At 38.3% G+C, this 23,897-nt stretch overlaps 1 protein-coding gene across 2 annotated transcripts in view; it reads left to right on the top strand.

Moving 5' to 3' along the window:
- Positions 1-23,897, top strand: part of nlgn4xa (neuroligin 4 X-linked a) — a 149,733-nt gene that overhangs the window by 104,254 nt on the left and 21,582 nt on the right. For both annotated transcript variants that reach the window (XM_084713473.1, XM_084713474.1), the window contains one exon: positions 18,290-18,475. In XM_084713473.1, coding sequence (XP_084569599.1) covers positions 18,290-18,475 — 186 coding nt within the window. The remainder of the gene's footprint in view (positions 1-18,289; positions 18,476-23,897) is intronic.

The raw sequence follows: 23,897 nt of genomic DNA, 5'->3' as shown, positions 1-23,897 counted from the left end.
GATAACTTTCTAGACATTTAACAACTAAACCATCTCTATGTAAAGTGAGAAAACACTATCTGATGAGGAAGGCCATCAAATATGAACGCTTGTTCATTTTGGATATGTACATTGTAGAACTTTTGGGTTCTTTTTCAGAAGTCAAAGTCACATTTTGAACATAACCTGTCACAGATTAGTCAAAATTTAGGACAGCTTTACCCAACAGCATGTATTTCGCTTCAGATACTTAGATAAGGACAGTAAATGTTTAAAAAATGTCTTTTATGTTTTTGTTCATTTGGTATAGCAGGTTTTACTTGCAGATGACAGACATCATTTCCCGCAAGGCTTTACTTTTACAGAAGAGGTGAGTTGAATGTCTTCAGCAGTAAGAGCAGCAGGAGAAAGGGGACTCACACAGCAGCTGAAAAGTTACAGCCAATAGTTGTAAAGATGAAATGACTGTAGAAGAGGCGTGAGTGGATATCATGTGTTCAGACATCTCGGCCGCTGCGTTGGAGTTGTGGGGGTGCCGACCAGAGCACTCAGGGTGGTTTGATAAACAAGTTGAACCTGGCTCAACTTTTGCAGCAAAGCAACATATCCAACAATGCACTGTGCTGGCCAGTCAGATACCTGCTCATTCCTGCACATTCTACCATTTATTAGGTTTGTCCACAGCTTGTCCTTTGGCGGGGAACTGGAGCTGATCCCAGTCAACACTGGGCAGGAGGCAGCATACAACTGGACAAATCACCAGTTCATCACAGGGCTGACAAATACCAATCGTGCTAGAGTTAACATTTAACCTAACCTGTCTTTGGACTGTGGGAGGAAGCCAGAGCACCTGTAAAGAACCCACATAGACACAGGGAGAACATGCATTCTGCACACAGAGGCTAAGAACCTTCTTACTCTAAGGCCACTGTGCTAACCACTGGCCCACTGTGCATCTGGTGATGGGATTATCTAGTGATCACGGAACTGAAGGATAAAATGTTGGTCATTCTGATCACTTCCTACAGTTAGTAAATCCCTTTCTCATAGAATTATAAACTGCTCTATGGTGTTCTAGTGTGTAAAGAACCTTTAAAGATTAACATTATCATCACCAAAGAGAAACAGCTGTGATCATGCCTGCTGCTCCGCTGTTAAAACTACATGACAACTGTAGTTTTTGAAAGCTATAAAAAATAGGATTATTTCACTTTGTTGAGTTACTTAGCTGTGAAACTAATTAGCCTTGACTTCCTGTTCTTTAAGCAACATCAATGTTGAACGAAGTTTGAAGTTTGAAGTCGCATCATAATTTTTGACCTGCATGTTTTGCAAGCTGCAGTTCATTAGTTCATAGTTTTTGTACATGAACTAAATTGTCTTTAGTATTTTTTCCCAGCTGGAGCTCGATAGCATAATGTTATTTCTTCATGGTTCTCTCCTGTAACTTGATTGGATGCTGTTGGATTGAATCAAAGTGGATCTGGGGAATTAATACTGTGTTCCAAACAATGTCAGAGGTCGAAACTGCCAACTTTCGACCTCGAAGCGTTCCAGGTGCATGACGCCAAAAGTAAACAAAAAACTGATCCTGGCAAATTTATGAGTTTCATTGGCAAGTGTACACACAATTGAACCCACAACAGTGCAGCCTCCTAAAATGACTAAATGATAGTTATTTTAGGCTTTCATTGTTCTGCTTCTTCAGCAGTCAGGACAGGACAGATGGATTTGTCCACATGTTCACATGTCGGATCTCCTACTCTGAGTGGAATTTTATTGTACTTTTTCAAGTGGGAGAGTCAGAAATTTTCAAGTTTCAAGGTAGGTAGGTATCAAATATTTTATCCAAGTGAAGTCACAAGTTATTGGTGTTAAAATCAAGTTGGAGTTGTTTTTTTGTTTTTTTTCTCAAGTTTAAAGTCATCAAGTTTGCAATGACTGCCAAATGCTGTAACTGATTAGTCTTAGAATATGGTAGCAAACCTCAGGAACATCTTTTACTTTTTCAAACAGATGACAGCGGTGCTCCCATCATGCATTGTTCATCGTGCAGAGATCACTGGTTGTTTGCTTTGTTTAGCCTCATCACTACCACCAGTAAATAACAGTGCATGGTAATAAAGAACGTGAAAATAGTTCCATTAAAGTGGTAATTAGCTGCTAATTTTTTGCTGTGATCATAGTTGTTATATATTTTAACCATTTTATAATGTATTATAACATCTGTTATAGTGCATTATAATGTGATTATAAGTTAAGTGGTCAACAAGCTTGCTGAGTCACTTTGGATTTATGAAATAGTACATAAGTATTTTATAATGACCTAAAAGGTCGAGTATCATAATACTTCATAATTTATTTTACTTTTTGTCAAGGATCATAGTGTATTATAACTCTCATAGAGATAATACATTATAGTGCATTACAGTCCCTGTTGTAATGCACTATAATGTGATTATAAGTTACTCTCAGTGGTCATTGGGTGCTTTAAGTAAAATTTAAAAATTCCAGAGGTATAGGCAGATTAATGCATTATGAGCTTGTTATAAGTCACTATAAGTAATAAACTGAGTATGTGCGAATGCAGTTCCCCTCAAAACATTATAATAATTTTATGATGCATTATAATCCCATTGTAATACATTGTAACAGTAATTATATTGCATCATAAAATGATTATAAGGTCTTATAACGATGTATAAACTAGGAGTGAGCAACAATCATAAAGCATTATGATGCCTGACTTTGATGAATGATGAATATAATATAATATAATGTATCCATAACATATGTCATTTAGTCAGGAGTGGTCCCTTCATGCATAGTTCACTGTGCAGAGATCTTTGGTTGTTAGCTTTGTTTAGACTCATGACCACCACCAGAAGTAAGTAACAGTGCACAGTAATGGAGAAAGTGAAAATAGTTCCATTAAAATGGTAATTAGCTGCGTAATAAAGTCACAGCAAGACAAAAACTGCCAAGCATGTGCTGTTGAACATGACAGATGACATTAGTCAAGGCAGCGCTGCGTTTCTGTGAGCTCTTTTAATGGATTTCTGGGACTTTTGGGAGGTAAAGACAACCTGCTGCAAATGCATTCCAGGTTTTTTCACTGTCTGCGTTAATGATGATAGGAAAAAAAATGACAGTGGTGTCATCCTCGAAAATACCCTCAAATACGTCTAGTCTGTGGAGACAGGATGTAGCCAACCACGGCTAATCTGCAGCTTAAGTGGGAAAAAAGCGAGAGGTTGTAGAGGAATGTCCACATTTGTCTTTTCCAGTCATTATCATAATGTCATTCTCAGTGTGACTCATTGCTCCGCTGTCATCCAAAGTCTGCCACATGATGTGACCCTCAAATGCACCGGCGTGGGCTGACGCGCTCCGACAGCTGTGGTGTGTTTGTTTCAGTGCCGTCCTGTCAATCAGGGGAGGTTATGTTTAACACCAGGCGTGCCCCCATGTGGGCTTTAATGCCGCGGCCTAATTACAGACATCAGCCAGCAGAAAACGCGTGACTTTGATTGTCTTCTCCTCACCTTCCCTCGTGTGACCCCGGCCTGCTGTTGGACCACTTCGTGTCTGACAGACAGACAGGAAGGAGATTCAGACGTGACCTTGCTGAGCTTATCCCAAACCATTCCTTTCCCATCATTCCCTTTGATAATTAACATTTCATCTGGGAGCCGCAGGAGAGATTATCTTCTGGACAGAGAGCACAATTAAGTGCTATTACTGTCATGTTGTCTGCCTCTCCCCATACGATAGGAGGATAAAAGACCTCCACTTTATTCTTCTCTGCTGAATTAGAATTATAGATGACATAGAAATGTGCACATTATTCCTGTTTTTACTTTATTTAATGATTACAACCTTAAGACACTAAAAAGCAAAGCTTTTTATCATCATTTATTTATTAGACTCACGTGATGTTTAGTTTTTGTGCTTCATACTAATCTCATTGATCGCTATCTTGCAGCTCATTTCAGAATGTCACTGAAAACGAATCTCAGACAGCCTGTTTAGACCTCGCCATGTCATGTGTCAGGGACAGATCAGATTGAAGCATAATTGCAACCAATTGCAGTCGTTTCTCGCCAAGAGATCCTTGTCTCCAGCTGAAACTCTGTCAGTCAGCAATCATGTGAAAGTAGCTTCCATAGGGTCTATCCATTGTCATAATGGTAGCTGAAATTAGTGTTAATTTGTTATTTCTCTAGCAACAAATTTGGCATCCGTTTCCGAAAGAGAGACACTAGAAAGGAAGGCTGTGCCAGCTTTGATCATTTTGTTTGATCATCCAGATTTCAATCCATTAAATATATACATGTATATCAGAGAGAAGCCCTGAGGGCCTTCTAGGCCTCCAGAGAAGGTCTAACATATCAGTATTTCAAATGCTATATTTAAATATATTATAATTGATTTATTTCACTCAAGTATTAGGATATTGTCCTCTAATTCTAATTTCAGTCTCATTTTCTATCAGCTTCAGAAATGAAAAGTTACTGTCCTGAAAACAGCTAAACAGAGTTTTCCAATAAGATTTTTTTGTTGTAGTCTCTAGGTGTAGAAAAGTTAGAGCTGGCTCACTCATTGGTTAGGATTTCATTACTGGGACAGAAGGTCACAGACTGCGTGTTTGTTTAGAAAGTGACAGGTGAATTAACCAATCACATTTGATTTACAGTGGATGGGACAACAAATAATCCCCTCAGTCCTTCCTGAAGGACAGAGATATCTTGCTCAAGACGAAGCGGACAAGACCAACACTGTTGCTAGGCGGCTAACTTGATAGCGCTGCTATTTTCAAGCTGGACTTTCACAGTGTAGTGGAGGATGTGCAAAGGACTGTGATACTTAGCAGACTGAGATTTCGCTCGACCTCGAGTCTGTTAGAAAACAATTTTCAGGCACTTGTGCTCAAATTTCGATAGGGTTGTGCTGCTTCAAATCGAGGATGGCCATCGAGGATGGAAATGCAGATCGCACCTTCCTCCACATGGGTGAAGTGAAGCCGGGTGGAGCCTTACTGCCACCCGCCAAGACATCTACCGACTTGTTTATTCATTTGTGTTCATTTTTACTTCAGTCAGCACAGACACACAGATCCAGCTCTCAGACAATATACAGTGCATTTATTTTGAGACACAATAACATAAATCACCAACACATGACGTGTGCCTGCAGCTGCCTGGCTCCTGCAGCACATGTCCTACAGTCTGCTCAGTTCAACAGACATCTTGGACAGAGTTCGTCTTCTTTGTGTAAGCAGAAGTCTTCTGAGGGCCAGCGCACTACTGCATGAAAAGAGGAGAATGCAATCAGGAAAACCAGCAGCAGCACACACACACACACACCTGTGTCTCTCCTGCACACACCCACCTCCACACAGGTTTATACCCACAGAGTAAATCCGGTGAGTCAGACTACCAGAGGTCCTATGATACAATATTATCATCATCCTGGATAAAATCACAACTGGATAAAATCCAGATGTGATTTAATACGCTGACATGTACACACACACATATGTTACTGCCAAAGCTACTTGAATGATCTGTTCTAGGCTTCAAACAAATCAGGGCTGGCTCTGTCTCAGGCTTGTTTGGTAAATGACAAAAACCCCAGAAGGAAAACCATCATCATCCTTCACGTGTCCTCGAGATTAGCAACACACGTTGCCTCCACTGGTTTCCGTTGCTTATTGCCACACAAAAGTTCATCAATCAGTCAGTCCAGTGCCGCTCATCAGCACATCTGGAAATTTGAGTGGTCTGTGGTCTGCTTCCTCTTGAAGAGTCAGGAAGTCTTCAGGGCAGAATGTCTTTCGAACAGCGTCGTAACTTTATAGTGATACTGATCTATTTAATTGGTTATGTGATTACATAAGAATCCCTGTGTGGGGTCCCACAGGGGTCAGTCCTCGGCTCACTTCTTGTTCTTATTTATATAAAAGATTTAGCTTTTGTTTCCAAAACTGTGTTTGTTATCTTATTTGCAGATGATGCCAATGTGTTTCATTGTCATTAAACATTTTGATGACATTAATAAATGTAGATATGTCTGAGGTTGCAATTTGGCTCACAGTAAATAAATTGTCTCTTAACATTAAAAGAACTAACTTTATCAGTTTTGCTGCTAAATCAAGTTCCCATTTTTTAGGTGTTATAATAGCTGAAAAGCTTATGTGGAAGCAACATATTGACCATTGATTTAATTGATCTAAAAAAATGGTAAAAACATTAGAATCATATGTAAAGTGGGTGTCATGATTAAAGAATTTTCTTACATTTTCTTACAGCTTAATATGTCCACATCTTTCCTATTGTAAGACTGTATGGGCCAAAAGATTTTTTCCATCCATCAAACCACCTTTTCATCCTCAGAAACGGAACATTAGAGCTACAACATTTTCTAATTCCTTTGAGATAAGATCAGAATTTTCTCAGTTTCCAGTGTGAGTGATGTACAAAGTTCATTGAGTCATTTCGCTGTGCCGTCTGTGAACATTTCGTGCTTAAAGCTCGAGCGTTTGGCATTCTGCCAGCTCACCGTCTGTCCGCAGAGCTGCACTGCCATTTCACTCTGTGTCAGTTTTGTCACTCAAGCTGCTCCGCTGTCATCTGACGCTGCTACTTTTTAACATTAAACTGTGCACAATAACGCGCTGTGGCATTTAGATAACGCCCTGATGGTATTTGCGGGACTTGGTGAAAATTAATTTTAAATTTCAATTCAGATGTTTCGTGCAGATTAGGTCGGTTCAGCTGCTGGGCTTGTGTTTGTCTGTTGTCAGGTGGAAAATCGCTTGTGTCTCCAAAATGCCATCGACTTGTTCAGGTTGACCACATGGATTTTGGACTTTATCCAGCAGAGTGTGCAGGGTTGCAGCTCTGTCTATATTCTGGGTTTGTCCATGTGTTATTTTGGCTGTTTGTATAAAAGACTTGTTGTTTCACCAGACGAATCTGGGAGCTCATTTCTTATTTCCCGTGTTCAGCTGGGCCCCTTCTGACCCAAACCCTGACTGATGTGATGGCTGTACACTGTAAAAATGATAACTAGTAACTGTTCATCTCAGAAATAAATTTTTGCCATTTGCAACTAACAAAAACTTGGCCAGACAGCAAATTTCTCTCTATTGTTGCCCTTATAATCATTTTCAGATCAGTATAGCAACCGTATCTAGGCTGTCAAGCTTTTTCGTTTCCCTCCATCTTTTTTGTCATCTCTCAAAAACGTGAAACACAACAGTACATGTGTGATGAATGGATTAAACTCATCTGCTGTAACATAATCTGCAAATGTTAGCATGTCTGGCTAAATAATGCTAGCTTCAAGTTTACCTCCAGACAAACTTGTTAGATCCCACTGCATCTGCATTTGTTCTGTGGAGGTTTGAGGAGGAGGATGTGGACTGATGCAGAATCAAAGTGGGTCGACAACGATGCATCTCTATCTGGCTCGCTGTCTCAGGTCTAAGCCGAATTAGCTTAGCTTTTATCCCGAATCTCTTCCCTGATCACGGTCTGGCTGGTCTGGCTGGTCTGGCTGGGTGACCCATCTCAAGGTCCACTGCACTAATCCAGTCCCTTCACTTCTTTTTCCCTCATTAATGAGTGTATTTCTGTCATCTATCATGTAGATATACCTGCTGTATGTCACCATCGGACCAATGTTTGCTGAGATGTAAGCTAAGTTTAGCCTCAGTCTGTTTAGCATTAACATTATATCATTACATCACACAGCTGGTTCTTGTTTTTTAACATTAAAACATCAACTGGAAACTTCTCAGAGTCATTATTTTAGGCGACAAAATCCACTGTCGTCAGCTTGAAATGAGAATCTTGTATAGCAACAGTAACTAAGTAGGGCGGTGCTTAGCAGAGGGTCAAGTCACCTGTCACTTTCTAAACAAATGCAAAGGCTGTGGCTTTTTGTACCAGTGATTAAGTCCTAACAAATGCGTGAGCCAGCTCTAACTATTCTCTGCCTAGTGACAACAACAAAAAATCTGATTGGATAACTCTATTTTGCTGTTTTTAGGACAGCAATCTTTTCATTTCTGAAGCAAAGTTGATGGAAAATGAGATCTAAATTAGAATTAGAAGAGAATAGCCAAACAATCAAATGAAATCAATCAAATATAATATATTTAAATATAACATTTGATATATGGATGGCCCTCAGGCATCCTCTGTCAGTACTTGCTGTACACTGGTTAAAGTACTGAAAAGGAAAACAGTATTGGAACACTCAGTAACACACTCTTTTAATGAGAGAACTCTCTTGAAAATTTATTGTCAAAATCAAGTATTATGCAAAATATAATGAAACTTAAGAGATGGTGTTTCCCGTCCATAATGCAGCTGCATAATACAAGTAATACAGCAAAGGATGATGATGTCATTTCAGTAAATTCTGGCTCCCTTTGTTATAATCCTGTTTTATAGAAATTACTTTTATATAGGCTAGGACTCATTTGTTTTTCCAATTATGTTAGGGTACAAAGCACAATTGCTGCCAGAAACAATCTTTTTTTTCAAATGGAAATGATATATTTATGTGTCCTGCTGAAGTGTAGGGAGGTGGTAAGGATGGATGGTGGGTGTACAAAGTGTCCACATCCTGAGGCCTGTGTGTGGTTTGATCGAGGCTGCTGCAGCACTTTAGGTCGGAGAGAGATTGTGGTTTTGGGAGCATGAAAGAGAACATTTAAGAACCGCTGCTATGGTGCACCTACAGGACGTTTTGTTAAACCAAACGTCACAAAATAAAGAGAGAAAAAAAAGATGTTTTCCACTTAAAATAGCTGAAAATCAATCAGTGTTGATTAGCCCTCCTGCCTCAGTGGCGTTCAGACCTTGTGTTTGCTGTGACCACTCTGTGCTTTGTCATGACTGACCTACATTAAGCTCCCGGCCCCTGTCAGGGCGGCATTAATACAAAGAGGGGAGGGGAGGGATTAATGCCTCCCCTCCTCCCCCCCCGGAGCAGTGGGAGAGCTGCTGATGATGAAGGGTTTCCTCTGTGCTCAGTGAGAGATCACAGTGTCACTGACAGCGCAGCAAAAACCTTATCTGAAAAACAAACACCATCAGTTATTGGCCAGAAAGATAATAGCTATTACCCTCAGCTTTTCAAATCGCTTTGATCCACGCATAAATGTTATCAACTAACAGAATTATTTGTGTCCTCCCGATATTAAAAACAACCTTTTCAATAATGAGCCATCATTACTGAAAAATTAAATAAACACATGCAGGAAACACACTATGATCACATGAATCAGACACTGAAATCATCACTCAGTTTTTGTTCAAATGTTTTGATTTAGTTTAGTTTTCATTAGTTTTTTCATCATGGGGGTAACTGGTAAAGATTAATGATCAATTAATCGTTCTTTCAAGATAAAAGCATACACATTTTGCTTCCACCAAACAATACAAATGCATTTTCCCCTTCAATCAAAGCTTTATTTCCATAGCAACATATTGCATATCTCTGATATCATTATGAAACATATAAATACATAAACATTTACATATTAAACACATATACTTGTATATCACATAACATGTGGAGTGCACTCATATAAATAATCTGTTATATTTCAGATCTTCATTTGATATTAGATTGATTGACAAATTATTATTGCCTGATTTGGCTAAGTCTAGCTTTTATTGTTATATCAGTTTTTTCAGACTTAGTATTAGTTTAGTTTAATTTGACTGTAATAATATTGTTTCATATTCTGTCATCAGAACTTGGTGAGGGATGACTGGGAAGTCGAGGTCTGTCACAGTTGAAGTAGTGGTTTGGTGGCCTGGTCGCTCAGTCGGTAGAGTGTTCGGCAGTTTGACAAAAAATCCTTAACATAATGTTTACTTGCTTGTTTTTTTTTTGGGTTTTTTTTTGTTGTTGTTGTTGTTGTTTTGTTTTTTCCCCCAAAGCTTTCAGTCGTATCTGATGTATGCAGACGATATTATTCTTTACACATAGTGTTGATTCCACAAAAAAATTTCCCTCAAATCGATGAAACACTGTAAAAATGATACAGGAATTTAGTGGAATAAACAAATCTTTTCAAAATAACTCAACATCAATGTACAAATTCTGTTTATTCAAGTAAATCCCAGTACTTGTAAACATGAATTTCTCAAGTCTTGAAATGATGAGATGACTGAATGTACTGTACAGAGCAGATCAACTCAATAAAGGAAGTTTCTGAAGAAACTGAACCAACCTCACCTCAGGACTCTCAGGGTATAAATAACAATACCAAATTGCACCTATTCAAGGCAATTCCAAAGAGCAAAATTTGAACCCTTTTTTTTTGTGAAACCGTTGAACCCGTCAAATCAAGAGGGTTACCTTTTCAGTTAGTGCTCAGATAGCCATTATTTCACACTGTTTGCCAAAGAACATTATTATTATATTACATTAACCAAGCACTTATCTGCGCCTGCCAAGAGAAACTGAAAATTGACACCATTTGTTTGAATTTAGTGTTAGCAATCCAGTTGAAAGCATAGACTGCATTTTGGTCATATAATTCACCCCGCAGAGCATTTTTAAATGTGTACCATTAGAGTGTTTTTCCATTTCAGTATTGACAGCTCTCCTCTGGCTCTAATTTCTCGAGCGACTCTCCGACAGACACGGCGGGGGGTAAAATGTCCACTGGATTTCCAGGCAGCGTAACTTTAAGAAATATTTCATTCTTTCCTCCTCTTACATTTTGAAATGCTGTCAGTCTTTTCAAATCATGAACTTGTCAGTGGAATGAATGGCCGCCGCCAGCGTGAGCTGTGCTGCATTCACCGACCGCTTCTCCTCCTCTTTCACTCTCTCTTCCTTTGCACGATGTAAACAAGGATTTCAGCGGTTTGTATGGCTCATTTTCAAGAAATACCAGCCTGAGATCAGAGGCTGTGTGCTTTATTATTATCGGTCTGTATTTGTGGAGCAGTAAACACGAAATGATTCTATCAAAGCAAGTATTATCACAAACATGTTCAATCTCGTTTCTACATGGAGAGAATTGGATAAAATAATGCTTGTGCACCGTTGTTTCATTTAGCCAGAGGAAATCCCATTTTCAAGTGAACTTTACTCAACGATACAAAAATATAAAGAAACTAATGATAACAGGGACACTTGTGGTGTCCCCTACAGCCTGTTATATAAGTCACACTAAGCAATGACAAGCTATTAGATCTGTTCAGTTTGTAGGCACTAACACAGGGATGATTCCACTTTGAGAGTTTCAGGCATAGAGGCCAAGAATTTAGAAATCACAGGTGGTGCATAGAGTCAGACTCTTTAAGAAAGGAGAAGCGTGCTCCATCCACAAAGCCCCAAGTCATCCAGGCTAGGATCAGCTTTCTTATTGCAGATATTAGACCAGACCTGGGATCAGATGTGGCCCACTGAAAGGATATCAAAAATTATAAACCTAGCAAAGCATTTTGCTTACCATTACCTTTATTTTGAAAGGGCTCAGAGTTGTGTTCATTGGTAATGATAATGAACTGCATCTTTGATATTAAACTGTAACTTTATTCACTCAGTGCTGCACATCCATGTTGTTTATGTTCTTCTTCTACTTTTACTACAAAAATTTAACTGTAAAACATCAAGTTTTGGACATTGCCAATGAAATATTAACCCACAATTCATCACATGGTAATTCAGAAAGAGTGACCAACAGTAGAAGAACCCGAGAACAATTCTGACCATTCCTTTATTAGAGATTTGCTCATTATTAGGACCTTATATCATTTGTGTTCTGGCCCACAGCTGCCTGATCAGTTTTTCATGTGGCCCCCTATGAAAATAAGTGTCCACTGTATCAGCAGAGACCATCTGCTGCTTTATAATTGATTAGATTTTGTTATTTTATCTACCGATTTCATATTGTGTTTTAATCAGCTCTGTCAAGTTGCATATATCTTTGGTTGATAATATTATTAGCTGATGTCTTCTTCTTGCAGGTATTTTTTCCACTGTTTTGCAGGGATGGGAAGTAACTAAGTACAAATACTTTGATACTGTACTTAAATAGATCATACTTTACTTAAATATTTCTTTTTCTGGTAACTTTATACTTTTAATCCCTATATTTAAGCACAAATATCCATGTTTTCTGCTCCTTATGTTTTCAAAACAGACTGATTACTTTAGTTTAAATGCATTTGATGGGAATTATTGATGAGTTAACCAGTAAAAACTTCTATTTTTTTAATTTAGATGTAAACAAAATAATCTTATTACTAAGACTTATTGTGTTTCAGTAGTGACACATTTTAAGAGAGAAAAAATATCCTGAAACTGTTTGAAAATACAAAATGAGAATTAACTGCAGAATTACAAAAAAATGTGTTCCTCCGATGTTGTACAATTTCCATACATACAACCATCTGGGAAAAAGACACTTTTATTTTATTTATAAGATGTTTACTGCTCTGACTTTGGACCAGTTGTGTAGAACAGCCCAAATATAGAATAAAACTTCCCACTCTGTCAGCTTTTCAACAGTAAAAAGACTCCCACAGTGTTCACACAGCTGTATGCAGAGAACATATTCACCAGAACAGATGTGTCACTTGTCATTATCACCGACGTAAATGACATGAAAATGATTTTTTTTATATTAAAGTTGTTATTCTTCAGTCCTTCCTGTGCAGGTAAATTAGATCCATCAAACATCTGTAAATGTTTCTTATCATTTTACATCTATATTCTTTTTTGGATGTCTTTGATTTCTAGGAAGTGTTTCTCAGACGTTGTCCATAATGTCTCTCTGGGCGGCGGGCTTAGTTATATATGCAGTCTATTTTGGGGACATGGTGCTTTGAAATGAAGCTTTGACTAATCTTCACACATCCTGGGGAGCGCCTGGTAGGCATGCCTCTCTCCCCGGCTCCTCTGCGCCGAGGGATGACGAGGGGTAAGAGAAGAGAAATGAGAAAGACGGAGAGATGAGGAGCGGCGGCAGGGCCCGTGGTCATCCTACAGGGTGTGTGAGGCTGCCAGAGGCCTTGTAATCCTCCCCCACCTCCTGCCCTCCTCTCCTCTCTATCATCCCCTCCACCTCACCATGACAAACCGGATCTGCTCTCTATCAAAGACCCACAGGCTACCTCTCCTATTTTTCCTCCTTTCTTACCCAGCGGTCCTCATCCCATTTGTCATTTACACTGCCTGGGTCCTGGTCAGCTCGCCGGGGCGGGCTGTCGCTGCCAGGCTTGGCCGCGGAGCTCACAGGCCTGGCAAGGAGGAGCCGCCGGTTCCCCCAGTGGCAGCATTTAGAAAGCCACTTAATGGGTTTAGGCGCATTTGCTAATTTGTAAACAAGTTTGGGATGTGGAGCTCCCTGCCAGGCCGGTCGGTCTGGCACTTGACTGGGAGGGATCTCTACTGGCCGAGCGTTTCTGGAACCGCGAGTGAAATCAAATTCAAAGGCTCCTTCATACTTAACTGGCTGTGTACGGGAACTCGAGGAAGCAGAATTCAAAATGTCTCACAGACAGGCTGGTGCAACTCATTATCATTATTGTCCGGGGTTTATTGGATTCAGAGGATTTTCAACACAGTCATGGAGATGCTTACACTGTAAAACATCATGAACTTAGCATAAATATGCAATTTTATTTATTCAAGGTAATTCAACTTAAAATTTCTAGTATTTCTTTTCAGAACTTATACATTTTTTTCCAACTTGAAATGTTGAGTTGACTTAACATCTTGAATCATTACAGAATTACCTCAACTTGTCCTTTCAAGTTCAGCCAACTTTAATTTTAGAGTCAGTTTAAAAAAGCAGAAAACAAATAGTGTGTTTATATAGTGTATAATTCAGTGAATGGCTTACAAACAGTCAGATGTAACTATAAATAATTATTATTTTCTGGGGTTTTATTGAATTAACTTATAAACTAATTATTTTAACTTTAAGTCTTTTAACTTGAAATTATGACTTGAATAAATAAGTTCAACTCATTAAATTAAGACACATGATCAACATATCATCACTTTGTGTTAAATAATGAATTGACTCTTCAAACTGAGAAAATGTAAAAGGAAATTAAATTTGCTTGTAATATTCACCAATATCTTCAGCTTTTTAAAAATGTTTTCTCAATTACAAATTAATTTAGATATTTTTTGCTTAACAAAAAAATAGTTTGTTTTGATAAAATTACCTCAATTTGGTTTTGAAAAATCATCTAACGGTAAATTTTAAGGCAACAGATATTAACTCTTTTTTTTTTTAGTGAAAACAGTTCATTTTTTACAGTGTATGGGAGATACAGTAAGTTACTTTTTGGCATGAGGCACATACGCCTCATTCACACGTCTGCAGATCCTGACATAGCATTTGCACAGGAGGCGTAGCGTGAGCAGCACATTAGCAGCAGCAGCAGCTCCAGTGTCTCGGGATGCGTTCAGGCGCAGTATTTAAGAGCAGGTCACCCACGGTTTGGCAGCATTTAGAGCCCAATGCACAGTCACTGTAGTTATGCATGTAAAACTGAAGAAAATAGACTTGAAGCGTAAAAACAGGCTTCGGAATGCATTTAGTAAGACGGCAGCTGTTAGACATGCTGTGTAGACAGCTTGATTGATTCAAATAGAGGCATATCTGTCAAAAAATGTGTCTGAAACAAATCTTGTGTAGAGACACTGTAAAGCTTGCAGGCGTGTTTGTGTTGAGCACGTCATTTACATACTCACCTCTGTTTAGGCTGCTATTTTCTCATATTGGCATGAACAGAACAATTTGTACTTTTTTTGTATTAATTTTTTTATTTTGTCAGTATGGGATGTAGACTGAATACATCAGGAAATTCTGTATATTCATGCAGTTATTGAGGGACATGTCCAGATTGTTTTGACTGACTATTGTTTTGCAGTATGATGCAAGAGCATTAAGATGCAGTTTTCAAACTTACTTTAATTACTTATATTAGACAGGTTCTTACTTTTCTGCAGCGGTACTCATCTTCAAATACTGTTACAATATTATATTATTCAAAAGTACAGTTAATAGTTACTTTTTAAACCCTTGATGTTTAATTAGTCCCTCCAGGAAGTTGATGATTCATACAAATTCAACCAATCTCCATGAAATCTGCACCACCTTGCAGTTTGTGCCCAATCATCACAATTTTCCTGCAAATTTGATCAGTTCCTCCAATCACTGAAGCTCCCCACACACACCACACGTCTGTCTCAGTGAACCCACTCAGTGTTTAATCATTTATTATTTTTTGTACTTTTATGTCTTTATCTTGTCACAGGTACTGAAAAGAACACAAGTCTTAACATTGTTACTGATATCAACGCTCTGTGCAGTTTTATATTTAATAATTTTGTTCTGTTTGTGTTTGAGCTTCAAAAAGATTTTGCTTCTTTGCGAAAAACCTCCCAATAACACTTCTGCTTTTTCAAATAGAGCAGATTTTGTTAGACATTTTTCTAATCTTGAGTCTTTTTGCTAATATTAACACTCAGAACAGGGAGGAATTTTATTCTCCTTGACTGAGCTGATTTTTGAATTATACATAAAAAAAGCACAACTATGTTTTTGCTATTTTCACACGGTCCTGCAGTTTCATCGCAAAAAAAAATCCTGAAAACATCACAACATGGATCACAAAAACACCTAAATAAATAAATCAGTGAGGGGCCTGTTTTTACAAATCTTCACTACACACCTGTACCTCGATCAGATCACCTGATTGCCTCCAACTGTTAGAATATCAATTCAACTCAGCACTCAACTATAATTTTAAAAGTAACTAAGTAAATTACATGGTTTAATGGAAACTTAAAATTACAAATCTACTCATAAAAGTACAAGTATCCAAAAAAGGTACTTAATTACAGTAACAAGTATTTATAATTAGTTACTTCCACTTCTTTAAAATATCATATCACAATCACGACACAACAGAGGGGCACCAGACAAATATCATATGAAGTTTCTGTACTTCATTCTTTAGAATCTGAAGGTTGTACCTCTGTTCTCAGGCTTTCAGACTCCATAATTCATCCTCATCAAATTTTTAAATTAAATGTTTTATTTATTCACAGATTTGCTGAATTTTTGTGTATGATTTTTGTTTGGTTTGATTGGTTGGCCAATCAGATTTCACTCCAACACAGGAAGTGTGCCTTTGCATAAATTTGCAAGTTAACTCCAATATCCCCTTAATTGTCGTGCCTGGGCTCCATCAAGATAATCTGCCACCAGTGTCCAACAGATAACAGAAGTGAGCAGAGTGTCACAGCTCTTTTCTCTGCTTCCTTCTTTAAACACTGACTCTATATTGAACCACCTACATCATAAATGAGCTGCATAACTGTTTTCAGAACAAAAACCTCCAAAATGTTGGCAAGGCAACAATATTTCAAATGTGTCTGCTGAAAATTGTCTACCTTTTTTTTCATGATTACAATTTAATTGACTATTTCACTTGATTCACTATTTGATTTAGAGGAATTTACAGTTTATCCTGGTGTCTCGCTGCTCTTTACTCAAAATACTTCAGTTTGACAGTCTAAACAACAGCCTCTATAAAAGCTTTATGACACTATGGCTCATTTCAGATGAATTTTAAAAAGGCTACCTGCAGAGTTTAAGTCAGTTAGATGAGATTGGTGTTATTTATGTTTTTGGGTTGTCTATTTTGGGTTGGGTTGGGTTTGGGTTGCCTTAGTGACATTAATCACATGGCAGCTATTTACACCTTTGTCTCTGTGACCTGAAGGAGGTGATGGATAAATAGTTCGGCACAGGACACCTGGGTGCTTTTCTCTGCCATGCTAGGCAATCTACACCTGCATGTAAATAGCCACATTGTTCTTTCTACAGCGGGTGCAAATTAGCATTGTTGGCTAATGACATCTGGGTGCTTTTCTCTGCCATGTGACGCTATATACACCCAGGTGTAAAGAGCCACACTGGATATTCCACACCGGGTGCAATTCAACATTGTTGGCTAAGGACACCTGGTTGTGTGTATCTGCCATGCTAGGCAATACACACCCAGGCGTTTATAGCAACATTAACTATTTACACTATGGGTGCAAATTAGCATTGCTGGCTCAGAACACCTGAGTGTTTTTTTCTGTCATACAAGGCTATATACACACCCTGATGTTGATAGTGCCTATTTACAACCTAGGTATAAATAGCATCGTTGGCTATGGACACCTGGGTGCTTTTCTCAACCATGCTAGGCTATATGCACCTACGTGTAAATAGCCACATTGGCTCTTCCACACCGGATGCAATTTAGCATTGTTGGGTAAGGACACCTGATGGCTTTCTTTTGCCATTCTTTGCTATACACACCATCTATATTAGCTATTCCACCTAGGTTGCAAATAGCATAGTTGGTCACTCACACCTCGGTGCAAATAGTATCTACTTCATATTCTTCTTATTGTTAACAAAAGCCACAAAAAGACCAAAACCCGCAATATGTTAGCCTCAGTCCTGTCTGTGGCTCTCAGCTCCAAGCCCATTGGTTCTTACTGAACTTACTTTCCAAACAGCTGAGACATATATAGTTTAATTAAAAAAATATTTTCTAACTCACTAAAACAGCTGGTCACTTCAGTGGTTAACAAACGTTACTCAAAGAGGAGGAAATAGTGCATTTGTTGGAGACTATTTTAAGCAGTGGATTAATACATATTTCTGAGAGTTTCTGGCAGCAGGATGGCGTATGTGGGATTGAGTCAAAATAAACTACAGTGTGTGTATTTATTGTGGCTCAGTGAATGTGTTTAATATGTTTTGGACAACAATGTAGCTCTATGGTGCAGAGGAAGAAGATATGTCAGGCTTTGATACATGTACAATACGTATAAAGCACAGCACATGGTCAAGAAGGCTGGCTTTTTTCTATCCGGCAACATTTCTGTCAGCAGCTCAGTAGAAAAATAACTGCATAAAGAATTTAAGCACAACTCTAGAGTAATAATGAAGTTATTAGACATTGAGAGTGTAACCTGCTATTATCATAAAATACCAGCCAGATGAATGCAGATGAGATCTAAGATCCGTTTTTAATTTCACCAATTTATTTTACTTAAACAGTGAAGCACACAGGTTAGGGAGGTTTTAGGCCTTGAGGCAGAAGAATGGACTCTGCACTTCATTTCGCTGATACAAAAAATAGCCTCCCGATGTTTTGAAGTCTCAGTCTAGATTAAATCAATGCCAAAAAGCTTTCTGAAGTTAAGTTGAAATCTCTTTTTCTCCTGTTTGTTCTCATCAATCCAGGGTTTCTAAGCACAGGAGACCAGGCAGCCAAGGGCAACTACGGCCTGCTGGATCAAATTCAGGCTCTCAGGTGGATCAAAGAAAACATCCAGGCCTTCAAAGGAGACCCGAAGAGAGTGACCATTTTTGGGTCTGGAGCGGGAGCGTCGTGCGTCAGCCTGCTCACCCTCTCGCATTACTCAGAAGGTATGTCTGCTGGCTCACAGGCATGCCGAGAAACACAGAGGCATGCTCCCACACAAAGGCCTTTTCATCATTATGTCATCTCTGCTATAGATGTGTATATCATGCTTTGATACATTGTTGGCCTCAAGAACATTTACACAAAGAGCTCTGGAACATTTTGTTTTACTTAAAGTCCACATGAAATCAAAAATACATATTTAATCTTTTTAGATCACACCCCATTCATATTGTGCACCTATTAAACAATATGTATTAAAAAAAACAAAACACAAAATGTGACTTGTGAACTAGAACCAACCAGTTTTGACCAATATCAAAGCTGCAAATAGCAATGAACGGACCCTCACAACCCCACGTGTATCGGGGTGTGTTTTGGATACTGCACAAAGGCATTCAATGTCGCTTCTGCATCCACTGTGTGGCACTTAATTTCATACAATAAAACTATCAAACTGACACACACAAAGCAAAGACTTTTCTGGTAAAGACTAAAATAAGAACAGCACTCAAAGAAAAGATGGGAACTGAGGAAACGCTATCTATCAGAAATACACAATCATAAGTGAGGAAACATCAGAGGCATGATAAAAACTCAAAATAGAAAACAATTTTAAAGCAGTCAATAAATAAGTACATAAATAAGTTAAAATAAGATAAAATAAATAAGTAACAAAGTTAAACTAAACTAGTTAACCAAACAGCTAACTGTAGTGCTGTTAGCTAATTAGCTTAGCCATACAGCTAGCTGACTCAGCCCTGGGGCCAAACTCAGCAAGAAACCCTCCTTTGTACTATGTTACATGTAAACAAACCTCTGTCGGTGTCAGAGGCTGTGTTCATCAGATGATTGGCTAATAGATACCCTAACTGCTAATGGCTACTGTAAATGCCAGTAAATATCCGCCACAAGTCCCACCATACCTGCCTGTTTTTTTACAAGAAGCATTTGCAGAACCAAATAGCTCTCTGCTTTCAATTTAATGTGAACTTCAAGGCAAGTTTCTGAACAGCAAAACATACAATGGTGATTATTTTCTAAAGTGGTTCCAAATGTTAGACTGGACTGGTTCACTTAATCAGGCATTTGATGATGTGTTTAACTGTAGGGCAGGAAAATATCCAGGAGCTAAGTCATGTAGTTTTTCATGTTTAATATGGAGCCACAAGGCCTTGGCATAGAGAGTGTAATCACATGTAAATTTCAAGAGATTTTGGGGAGTCGTTGACCTGCCTTAAGCTCAACCACTGGGTCAAAACAACCTCTCAAACACTTCAATCCATGCCAAGACTTGCACGGAATTTGTTGTAGATATTAATGGTCTGTAGTGGATAAAACTGTGTGGTTTCGCTGACGCCCCTGAGCCTTCTTGTAGGTCCATCATCTGGTAGACATTTCTACTTGCGCACAAGAAGCATGCATTGGGCAAACCACCATAAAACATAATTAGCAAACACATGCTATCCAAGAAGTAAAACTTGTGGGTAAAAATGCAACTTTGAACCCATGGACCCATGGTAATAAATCCTTTTAATGCCCCATCCTAAGGAACTTGGTTAGGTGTCTAGCACTCTAGTTTCCTATTTGGAATGTGACTGTTCTATAGCCAAACAATGACTACCGAATGACATACTACTACTACTACTACTACTATACTACGTATTTTATATCATCAATGTGCTTTGGCAATACTGTACTTTGTTATGATAATGCCAATAAAGGCTCTTTGAATTTGAATTTGACTAGCTGTGACCTGGTATCACAGGCTGCAGATGCTGTGATGAAAGATGTGTCCGTTTTAGATCAGGGCACTCTTTTTTTGTTTGTTTCTTCATTCCTAGTCATGACTTGTGTCTGAGCTCATTTAGACTCTGCTATGATAGTCAATATTGTAGCGTCTCGGGGCCACTAACTGGGCTGTAAGTCTGTTCATGTTTTCTGATGTTTGGGCGTAAAAATATCTTTCCTCTGTGAGTTTTCTGTTTTGACATGCAGTGTTTGGATACAGGGCAAGAAAAAGCCTTACATTTTTATTGAACGCCACAGAACCACAAGCAAACACAGACCAGGAGCATCAAAAGAAACCACCATGTTAGTAGCAAAAAGGATGTACTGAATCAGTTCAGGAGCATTAGTTATTCAAATAGTGTGTTTTGTAACTTCTCATCTGATTACTCATCATATTTGATCACTACAACAACTTATGTATGTGTTTATTCATGCATGTGAGGAAGCCGTGAATGGGAACAGATTCTGGGTAATCATAAAGTATTTACTTTTTAATTCATATGCATTATTAAAGGACATTTTAAATAAAACAGACTGCACCCAGAAGACTATGAAACTTATTTTTAAAAGTCTTAATAAGATTCTTAATTAAACACATTGCTTTTTTTTCCAAAGCTGATGTTAGAAGTGGTAAACAAGTGAGACGTCTCTCTCTCGTTCTCATCTCTGTTGAGAGTTGCAAATGCAAAGTACTGATTCTCCACCATTCAGTTAGCGAGCTGACTGTGGCCAGACTGGGAGACACCAGTGAAGACGGCCGGAGCAGACCACGACCAACCACAGCCTTGGACAGTGGTCAGTTTGACAGGAAATACAGTACCAAGGTGGTATTCTTGCTGGGTTCAGCTCCCGGAATGACAAGTCCAAAATTTTCTTGTCACCCTTATAGTGGTCTCATGACAGCCGGTGTCAAAACTGATCACATATGAGAGTGTAATGTGTAATGTGTTTATTAATGTCAAGTTGTATTGACAAAGTCATCTCAAACACTGTCAGCTTTACATGACAAATTGGATAATTGACCAAAAAACACTGACAGCAGTCATAAACATTCATAAAGCTGTCTCATGCTTATGACAGGTGTCATTATCTGACAGCATGACAGCAATCCCCTTCAATTAAGTACAATAAAGTCTTTTTTTTTTTCTTTTTGCACAAATTAATAGTTTTGTGCAGCGTAAATGTATAAAACCAGCGAGGAAAAGCGTCCACCTCATCTGTCAGAAAAAACTGAGGATTTGGAGGATTGGATCTCAAAGTGTTGCTGCAGTTCCCAGGCTATTTTCCTCTCTGTGTGGGACAAATACAGGCTTTGTGAAAAATGTACCTTCCCACAAAATCAACCTTTTTATCTTGCTGGTAGAAGTCTATCGGGTTTACCTTATAGGCAATCAGAGCAAGGAAGGCTTTCTATTTGTTTTTTTGGTCTTGTGTTGCTGTTATTAGGCCTGTTTCATTTTTCTTCATCTCGCACTTGAGGGAATAGGGACGGCTTACTTTACATTTAGATACAAGTCCTCATGTTGTGATGGGCAGAAATCATAGCTGAGAGAGTCGACGAGCACTCTGTACGCTGTCAAGCATTCTTGCTGATGTATAATACATCGCCAAGAAAGGTAATACTCCTCTTTGCATTAGAGCCTGTAAACTGGAGCCATGATGTTGTAAAGACAATCGTAGCATCGATATGCGCTTCAGCAAACACTCCAAGGTCAAAAAAACCTCCCAGTCACTGTGTATGTATATTTTTGAAGCCGACATCTGATTTGAGGTTTCACTGATACTCCACATCTGACTTACAGCGGCAGCACTAAAAGCTCATATACACTGCTAACCAGGCCTTGTGGGAAATGTCTGCTGTGTGCTCAAAACATACTTTTCAAGTCGGCCTGGTTGAGTCACCACCATTGTGTTTGCATGAGTATAAATAGCACTCTCTGAAACAAAAAAAATACACATAACTCCAGTGTTCCTAGTGTATTGTGGCCTAGTTGCTGATTGGCAGTCCATGAAGCTGTGTTCCAGGATGTAGAGACCGCCTAAGGTGTTGTTTCTATATAAACAGCAAATATCTTTTATGTCTCGGTTTTGTTCATTAGGGACACAAAGATGTAACGTCAATACTCTGAATCATCCTTTTATTTGCCTTGAAATGTTTTTATGCTAGTATGACAAGAGATAGAGCTTAAGAATGCAGTGTATGACGATGATGTGTGAATGACATGTGTAGGTTAAACTATTTATTAGTATGGTATATATATATATATAAAATCAGGATGACTGCTGGAGTAGGGAGGTACTGATCTGATCTGTTAGACTCCATTAAGTGGATCGGGTATATGCCATGCCTGCCACATCCATTTGCTGCATGAGCTAATGTTGCATGAAGCTATTATTGAAACCATGCCACCCCCTCTATGTGTGCTTCAAAATAGATATACTCTATGTAACTGCAGTGGTATATCTTTACTGTGGCAGCATTAGTCTTGACAGTGATATTTGAAGTTAATTAATATTATAGATGTTCTCCATATGATGTAACTTTTCTAAAACTAGATTTTTTTTTCTGCTTGATATTATTCAGGGAAGGGAAAAGTACTGTATGGGGATCTGGAACTATATTTCATAATTAATTATATACCAATATTAAATTAATTTAATGTTGTGAGGGCACAACGATTGCATTGCAAATGAATATTAGGTTAGAAAATTATATATTTTCTCAATTTAACATGACTTCCAGTATGAAATATACCCACTTCTGGTCTTTCACCCAAATAAAGATACAGAAACAGATAATTTTGTTGGTTGAACAGATACAGAAACAGACACAGAAATTGATGTCTGTGTGCGCCTTTATTTGTTAAAGGGAAAGTAAACCCTAAAATCAACAATATGTTCTTACACTGAGTTTTGGTGATATCAAGTTGGAGGAAAACTGATGTTTTGTTACAATATTGTATTATATTACAGATAGAAAAAATATCTTAACTAGTTCTGCATTAAGAAGTTTAGAAATTTTTAAGTTTTAAGTTTTATTAAGTAAATTAGGAAAAATCTGAACCCAAAAGGGAGAGATTTAAATTGTTTGCTGTCATGCTTTCTGCCTTTTAATTAACAGATTGCCAATATATATATATATTAATTTTAAACTGCAGCAGGAGAGTTGAAAAATGCCAATTGAGTCTTCATGAGAATCATCCGTCATTAAAATGTTTGCCAAAATGTTTGTTGTTTTTAGTCTGTGTGCTCCGGAATAATTTGGACTAATTTTCTAAGTTACAAGATTACCCTGCAAATAAGAGCACATTCTTCAGGAGTCAGTTGAAGAGCATCCTCTTCCTTCAATTTAAACTGTATTCACATAAAGCAACACAAGAACCAAGAGAGAACAGGGCTGTGGTGCATTGAATAGCTTAAACTCACCTGTGAATATCATTTGGGTCAGTTTAGATGCTAGCGTGGTTCTATATCTCAAACTCTCTGCTAACAAGACACTGCCTGTCAATGGCTTATAAGCTACAGTGCAATTTTGTTCAAATTGCCCTTCTCCCTTGTTTCTCTGCTGGTGTTCAGCCTGCCAGAACTAACTGTCAAACAAAGACACAGAAATGCTCCTTCAGAGAAAAAAAACAA

Source organism: Lutjanus erythropterus, chromosome 24 (genome assembly GCF_056507025.1).
Source record: "Lutjanus erythropterus isolate fLutEry1 chromosome 24, fLutEry1.hap2, whole genome shotgun sequence".
Classification (NCBI taxonomy): domain Eukaryota; kingdom Metazoa; phylum Chordata; class Actinopteri; order Lutjaniformes; family Lutjanidae; genus Lutjanus; species Lutjanus erythropterus.
Note: the sequence above shows the minus strand (reverse complement) of the source record. Positions and strands in the feature narration are given on the sequence as shown.